We start from the raw sequence: 8,013 nt of genomic DNA, 5'->3' as shown, positions 1-8,013 counted from the left end.
GATGTGCCAAGCTTATAGAGACATACCCCAAGAGACTTGCATCTGTAATTGCTGTAAAAGGTGGCTCTACAAAGTATTGACTTCGGGGGATGAATAGTTATGCACGCTCAAGTTTTCAGTTTTTTTGTCTTATTTCTTGTTTGTTTCACGATAAAAAATATTTTGCATCTTCAAAGTGGTAGGCATGTTGTGTAAATCAAATGATACAAACCCCCCAAAAATTCATTTTAATTCCAGGTTGTAAGGCAACAAAATAGGAAAAATGCCAAGGGGGGTGAATACTTTCGCAAGCCACTGTATACCTCTACCGGTATGCCATTAATAGCCTCAAAACGTTATTCCTCTGTAATTTGGCCTTCGCACTGATCTTTCTATTCATTTGTTAATTTTCCAATTTTTTAAAAACTATTTTACTATTTGGAAAGAATTCCTTACCATAATCTTAATTGAGTGGGAGAGGATGAGACAGAAAAGAGAACATCTGCTTAAAATATTTATCTTCCTCTTTTATAATATATTTCAGAGAATCATAGATGACTCCGTCTTCAGTAACGAGTTTCTGCAAATTCTTTTTGTTAGCGTTCCTGTGTTGGAGATATAGGAAGACATTTGTGCATTTGTCTCCATATTCCACCCAGTTTGCTTTATTTTTGTAATAGATTACATTAGATCGTTCTTGAATTAGTACCTCAAGTTCTTTTGGTTTTTCCTCTAACTTATTTTGTATCTCTGTAGTATCATTTGCATTGCTATCTACCTGTACTATTAGTTCATGGATTTCCCTTGTTAGTCTTGTCTCTTTAGCCAGAAACTGCTTTTTTATTAGAGATACATTTTGAATTGAATGACCTCTGACAGTGCATTTGAAGGTATCCCAAACAATAAGGGGATTTGATTAACCTATATTCTACTGCAAAAATTCAGTTATAAATGATTTTGTCTTAGTTAAAAATAAGTTGTCCTTCAGTAAACTTTGATTACATTTCCAATATTCCCGTCCACATGGACATTTTATAAGAGTTATGTGAAGGCCAATTAGAAGATGATCCCATCGCATTCTATCTCCTATTAAAACTTTTTAAACCTTTGATGCAAGAGAGAAAGAGACAAGAAAGTAGTCAAGATGACTAGCTTGATTAAGTCTCCTCCATGTATGTCTCACTAGGTCGGGGTTTTTTAGACTCCAAATATCCACTATTTCTAATGTGTCCATAACATTTGTGATTTCCTTAAGAGTGATGATAGTTTGTTGAGTGATTTCCTTTATGGTTCATTGACTCTTCCCACCATGATGATTTGATCATTTGTTTGCCTCTAAGTTCAATAAATTGGTATAAATATTTTAAAAGAAGTATGGATCATCCTGATTTGGACCATAGAGATTAATGAGCCAGGGCCTCACGGGTGGCGCTGTGGTCTAAGGCTGTGCCACCAGGAGGTCCATGGGGCGAGGCACAATTGGCCCAGCGTTGTCCGGGTTAGGGAGGGTTTGGCCGGCAGGGATATCCTTGTCTCATCGCGCACTAGCGACTCCTGTGGCGGGCCAGGCACAGTGCACGCTGACCAGGTTGCCAGGTGTACGGTGTTTCCTCCAACACATTGGTGTGGCTGGCTTCCGGGTTGGATGTGTGTTGTGTCAAGAAGCAGTGCGGCTAGGTTGGGTTGTGTTTCGAGGTCGCAGGGCTCTTGACCTTCGCCTCTCCCGAGTCCGTACGGGAGTTGTAGCGATGAGCCAAGACTGCAACTACTACCAATTGGGGAGAAAAAAAATGAGTATAATGAGCCAAATGTCTTTTTTGTCCACTTTCATATTTAAAAAAATCCACCTTCCTTGCGAATCATTCCTGACTAGTTGCTGACTATTTCCTGACTATTTTGTTAATTAATATCATCACAACTTTTAAGTTCCTTTGTCCATGACAGAAAATAATTTCACCACCCCATTCCCTTTTACACGAAACTTCATCTAAGGATGTAGAGTGAGTTTCCTGGAAGCAGTATATGTTATATTCCTTTTCTTTAAGCCACTTAAAGACTGATCTTCATTTTTTTAATAATCTGCAAAACCGTTACAGTTATAACTGGCTATACTTATTTCACCCCTTACTATAACTAGATACTATTCTCAGTATAAATTGACCATAATAAGTGCTTGTAAAGTTACTTCCATTAGAGCTTTCAAATGTTTTTGAAATTAGAATTTAGAATTCAAGAAATAGGTTCTAGCAATATTTGTTTTATTCCCTTGCCTGTTTGCCTGTGAGCCAATGCCACAGATGTTAGAAAATTGAGACAAGATATTATTTGTGTAGTAAATCTGAGTAGGTTGATGTGTATGATATTGGATGTGATTTAGTGAGTGTGTACGATGTCTGTTTAAGAGTAAGACTATAATGTGTGATGTCCAAATAAATAATAACCCCACCAATTTGCATGGTTGAGTGTCTATGTGTGTAACATGTGGTGCGTATAGCCTTAATATTGAGGATGATAATTGTAATCCATATCGTATCACCATCATAGTTGCATCATAATTACCTTTAACATCATTGAAAAACACATCCCAGTATTTCCATAGCAATTGACGTTTCACATGATCATGAGAGGCCTTGCATTAATATAGAGACGGCTTCACTACAGTACAAATGTATCCTGTACAATATGCTATTGTTCCCAATGTCGCTATTCTGATATCTTCCCCTTGCTAGTTGTAAACATGTAGACAAAGACATAGAAAAGATAGACAAACAAGAAACATGTTAAATTATAGAACAGTTCTCGACATTAGAGAGAGAGAGGGAGAGAAGAGAGCGAGATGACTGCATGAATCAGGCCTTCATGGTTGAATTGCTGCAAAGAAACAACTACTAAAGGATACCAATAATAAGAAGAGACTTGGAGGAGGTGTGATGGTGTGAGGGTGCTTTGCTGGTGACACTGTCTGTGATTGATTTAGAATTCAAGGCACACTTAACCAGCATGGCACCCACAGCATTCTGCAGCGATACGCCATCCCATCTGGTTTGCGCTTAGTGTGACTATCATTTGTTTTTCAACTGGACAATGACCCAACATTCCTCCAGGCTGTGTAAGGGCTATTTGGAGTGCTAAATCAGAGGATCTAGCCTCCACAATCACCTGACCTCAACCCAATAGAGATGGTTAGGATGAGTTGGACCGCAGAGTGAAGGAAAGGCAGCCAACAAGTGCTCAGCATATGTGGGAACTACTTCAAGACTGTTGGAAAACCATTCCAGGTGAAGCTGGTTGAGAGAATGCCAAGAGTGTGCAAAGCTGTCATCAAGGCAAAGGGTGGCTACTTTGAAGAATCTAAAATCTAAAATATATATTTTATTTGTTGAACACTTTTTTGGTTACTACATGATTCCATATGTGTTATTTCATAGTTTTGATATCTTCACTATTATTCTACAATGTAGAAAATAGTAAAAAGAAAGAAAAAAACACTTGAATGAGTAGGTGTGTCCAAACTTTTGACTGGTACTGTAGATATTAAATTGTGTTAGATATTTCTGAGCGTACGGTGCCAGGTCGGACAATCTTGACTTCCTTTGATGTTTAGATGTGCTGTCTGTAATCACCCTCACGAGTCAAACCAATTCATAAAATGTTTTCTTAATACTGATTTGCAAAGTCTTTATTACATTTGTCAAACTGTGTGATGAAGAAACAAGTACTGTATTGCAGTTGAAAATAAGTTAGTTAATAGTTAGTCAAGAGAGGAAATAACAAAACTCAAATAAATATTTTAATCTACCATATTATACATTCAATAAATAACTGATAACCGTTTTAGTCAAGGGACAGCACAGCTTGAAACCACATAAATGACATAGCTAACAAATACATAAACATACATGCTGTTCAGCTCCGCTGTAACTATGATTAACAATCAGATGTATAACATAAAAAATTGTCCAATGCGCAGAAAAGTGTGGATTATTAAGCCAATTACGAAGTTTCTTTTCGTGATAAAAAAATAGATGCAAGTACCCAATGAAGCCTCCTGATTAGCAGATAAAGATAAATAATTGGCTGTTCTTGTGATGACAGTTGCCTACTGATGTTAGTGTTGTCACCTCAGAAGAGTCCGTTTCTGGTGGTGTACTGTACATTGTAAGATCTGCGTCTGTGCCAGCGTCTCCTTACAGCTGCACAGCAGCCACATAGCATACACTGCAAAAGAAAGATGGGGAGGCATGATTCACATGCAAAATATCATTGCAGAAATTAAACAGCTTATTGGATGAAACACTTTGTAAACTATTTTCACACTACACATGTGAATACAAGCCTATACGTACACATAGCAGGATCCACAGGGGTACCAGAATGATAGCGATGCCACAAGGAATGATAATGGCCAAAGCCCAGCCAGGAAAACCTCCAACACTTGTGGTATTGAAAGGAGTGGTCAGCAAAAGGGTATGAAGTGGTGTGGTGCTGGTAGTTGTTGTTGGGGCAACAGTGGTGGTCAGGAGACCTAGAAAATAAATTCAAATACATTTTAGAGGGATTCTAAACGTGTAATATGTCATATAACATAGATATATAAGTGTTTTCGAGATTGAGTATTATACACGTTACATGGTGTTTGATAACTCACTGTCATAAAAAAACATAGAAATGACAACCGTATGGTAACGAAAGCAGCATACCTGAGACTTTTAAGACTTCCTGTAGAAAACTACTAGGGTGGTTGACATCGTCCTCTTTGAATACATACAGCACATTTGCCCTGATTTCAGTGCCATCAACACTGTGGATGTAAAAATGGGTTTTGTGTGAGAGTTAAACATGCTCCCTTCATCCAGCTGTACAAGCAGCAGTGAAATGAAATCTGCAGATATTCTAAAGAGTGCAGTTGAGAAAGATGGGTTGGTTCAAGGTTATGACGTTGTACTTACATGAAGTCGGCGTTGGGAAATTGAAACTGTTTGCCTTCTGGTTCACTGAGTAGGTTATGGAGCTAAAAGGGGACAAAACATCATGTTGTCAATTACTATCATGACCTGAACATGACCATGGATGGATCTTATGTATAGAAGTACAGTATCTTACTAGACTGTTAATTGAATCCTGTATCTTGATGTAGGTCTCGTTGGTGAATGTGAGTCTATTACTTAGAGACTCCAGGGTTACATTGGTTATTTTGAAACCAAGGTTGATGGCATATGAAGTATCTGTAAGTTCTGTGAGCACACAAAAAAATGGTCACTATAGCAACAGATCAAATGAACTGCTACAATTTAGGAGTTTCAACAACATTAAAAAACATTCAAGAAGTATTTAGATAGCAGGAGTAGTTGAATGTTTACTTATTAAGAAATTATTTTATAAAGTGGAAATAAATGTCTTCATGAAGCCTAATTTGTTGAACTCACTGATATAAGTTGCATTCTGGAAGGTGGTTTGAGTGGTCCTGAATTGACGAGACAGTTGCTTCTTGATGGCACCAAGGACATCATCCTCAGTGGGGACTGGTGTTTTGAGCTTGAATATCAGTTTAACAAAAACAACCACTGTGCCGAATCTAAGAGAAAATAATAATACACGGAAAATTACATTTCCTAAAGAAAATGTGTGTGCTTGCTAGTTTGTCTAAAAGTATTTATGGTTGTGAAAAAGTTATAGTAGTGGCAGTCACTGCAGACGTAATGGTAGTGACTGGTTATAATTGGAAAAAGTAGGTAGATGGAAAGATTGATTGATGGATAAGGATAGGATAGGATAGCCTGAACATATGAAAGTTGGTTTGGTCTCTCTAGCTTGAACAGTTCAAGAGTTAATATTATTTTTGGTGGGTTATTGTATGCTAATTTATGCTTATTTTAAATTGTTATAGTTTATAAAGTTCTGAAAATGTTAAAGCTTTTTAAAATGTTAGTAGCTGCAATGGTTAAGGAGCAGCAGCATTTTAAATGTTTACTACTGTGTTCTCATGGTTGGAATTGAATCCATTAAGTGTTTTGCCAATTTATGCAAATTGGATTGTTACAGTCTATAAAAGTTTTAGAGAATTTGAAGCATTTGACAAGCAATCTAAGATGGGTCAATCTGAACACATAAACGTTGGTTTGGTGTTGATATCTTAAACGGTTTAGGAGGAGTAGCGTGGCCAAATTTTCTCCATCTAAGTCTTCGTCCCATTTATTGCCATTGAAATGCATTGGGAGCTGATTTGAAAAATTATTTGATTTGACTAAAAAGGATCCCCATTAGTCGATGTCGATGGCGACAGCTAGTCTTACTGGGTCCCGACATATAGAAAAAAAGACATTACAGACAAAATACTTTACAATTTATATACATTTAAAGACATTAACATGTAGTGTGTGTGTGTGTGTGTGTGTGTGTGTGTGTGTGTGTGTGTGTGTGTGTGTGTGTGTGTGTGTGTGTGTGTGTGTGTGTGTGTGTGTGTGTGTGTGTGTGTGTGTGTGTGTGTGTGTGTGTGTGTGTGTGTGTGTGTGCCTGTGTGTGTGTGCATATGTCAGTTACACATACATGTCAGTACATACACACAAGTATGTCACAGGGGAGAGGTGTTGTGCTGTGAGGTGTTACTTCATTCGTTTTTTGTTGTAGTACAAAAAGTATAAATGCTATCTAAAATATTTTCTCAAGCTATTTAAGTTGGGGATGTCTGCACATTTGAAAGTTAGTTCCCTGTGTATAGCTTAAAGTGTTGAAGTGCTAGAGCAGGCTAAATAAATCTAATCATTAGAAGAAAAATGTAAGAAATCTAGTGGTCTAGCCTTCAGCAAGCACATTCATAATAATGGATTGGATTTATATTGCCCCTTTTGACCGATTGATGTACTCAAAGAGCTTTTCTAAAGAAAGGTTAACATTTTGGATGCTTTTATTAAAACATCAGTAGTTAACGACACAAGCATGGATATACATGGTTCATTGTTGCAAAGGGTCCTTGATTGACAAAGTGTTAATTGAATTGTATTAAATAATTATAATAAATGATCGCGCTTACCTAGTTGTTGATGTCACTGAAGTCAAAAGGGTAGGAAGTGTTGTGGTGCTGGTAGTTGTTGTTGGGGCAACAGTGGTGGTCAGGAGACCTAGAAAATAAATTCAAATACATTTTACAGGGATTCTAAACGTGTAATATGTCATATAACATAGATATATAAGTGTTTTCGAGATTGAGTATTATACACGTTACATGGTGTTTGATAACTCACTGTCATAAAAAAACATAGAAATGACAACCGTATGGTAACGAAAGCAGCATACCTGAGACTTTTAAGACTTCCTGTAGAAAACTACTAGGGTGGTTGACATCGTCCTCTTTGAATACATACAGCACATTTGCCCTGATTTCAGTGCCATCAACACTGTGGATGTAAAAATGGGTTTTGTGTGAGAGTTAAACATGCTCCCTTCATCCAGCTGTACAAGCAGCAGCTAAATGAAATCTGCAGAAATTCTAAAGAGTGCAGTTGAGAAAGATGGGTTGGTTCAAGGTTATGACGTTGTACTTACATGAAGTCGGCGTTGGGAAATTGAAACTGTTTGCCTTCTGGTTCACTGAGTAGGTTATGGAGCTAAAAGGGGACAAAACATCATGTTGTCAATTACTATCAAGACCTGAACATGACCATGGATGTATCTTATGTATAGAAGTACAGTATCTTACTAGACTGTTAATTGAATCCTGTATCTTGATGTAGGTCTCGTTGGTGAATGTGAGTCTATTACTTAGAGACTCCAGGGTTACATTGGTTATTTTGAAACCAAGGTTGATGGCATATGAAGTATCTGTAAGTTCTGTGAGCACACAAAAAAATGGTCACTATAGCAACAGATCAAATGAACTGCTACAATTTAGGAGTTTCAACAACATTAAAAAACATTCAAGAAGTATTTAGATAGCAGGAGTAGTTGAATGTTTACTTATTAAGAAATTATTTTATAAAGTGGAAATAAATGTCTTCATGAAGCCTAATTTGTTGAACTCACTGATATAAGTTGCAT

At 37.2% G+C, this 8,013-nt stretch overlaps 1 protein-coding gene and 1 long non-coding RNA gene across 2 annotated transcripts; both read right to left on the bottom strand.

Annotated features, from left to right (window-relative positions):
• Positions 1–3,643: 3,643 nt before the first annotated feature.
• Positions 3,644–6,590, bottom strand: LOC139558903 (uncharacterized). The gene is made up of 7 exons (XM_071374412.1): positions 6,586–6,590; positions 5,406–5,554; positions 5,083–5,213; positions 4,929–4,990; positions 4,680–4,780; positions 4,326–4,504; positions 3,644–4,197 (listed from the first exon to the last, which is right to left on the bottom strand). The coding sequence occupies exons 1-7, from the start codon at positions 6,588–6,590 to the stop codon at positions 4,102–4,104; spliced, it is 723 nt and encodes a 240-aa protein (XP_071230513.1). The 3' UTR covers positions 3,644–4,101.
• A 682-nt stretch (positions 6,591–7,272) lies between these two features.
• LOC139559121 (uncharacterized) lies at positions 7,273–7,806 on the bottom strand. Its single transcript, XR_011671691.1, has 3 exons — positions 7,676–7,806; positions 7,522–7,583; positions 7,273–7,373 (listed from the first exon to the last, which is right to left on the bottom strand). It is a non-coding gene; the product is annotated as an uncharacterized lncRNA (long non-coding RNA).
• Positions 7,807–8,013: the final 207 nt, after the last annotated feature.

The sequence above is a fragment of the Salvelinus alpinus genome, chromosome 29, assembly GCF_045679555.1.
Source record: "Salvelinus alpinus chromosome 29, SLU_Salpinus.1, whole genome shotgun sequence".
Lineage (NCBI taxonomy): Eukaryota > Metazoa > Chordata > Actinopteri > Salmoniformes > Salmonidae > Salvelinus > Salvelinus alpinus.
This window is presented reverse-complemented; position numbering and strand designations above follow the sequence as displayed.

Bases quoted from the DNA above. Each gene is read 5' to 3' on its own strand.
- LOC139558903 (XM_071374412.1), bottom strand. The intron at 5,214-5,405 runs GTGAGTTCAACA...GTGTGCTCACAG, and splicing joins CCAGAATGCAACTTATATCA to AACTTACAGATACTTCATAT. The intron at 4,991-5,082 runs GTAAGATACTGT...GTCCCCTTTTAG, and splicing joins AGGATTCAATTAACAGTCTA to CTCCATAACCTACTCAGTGA.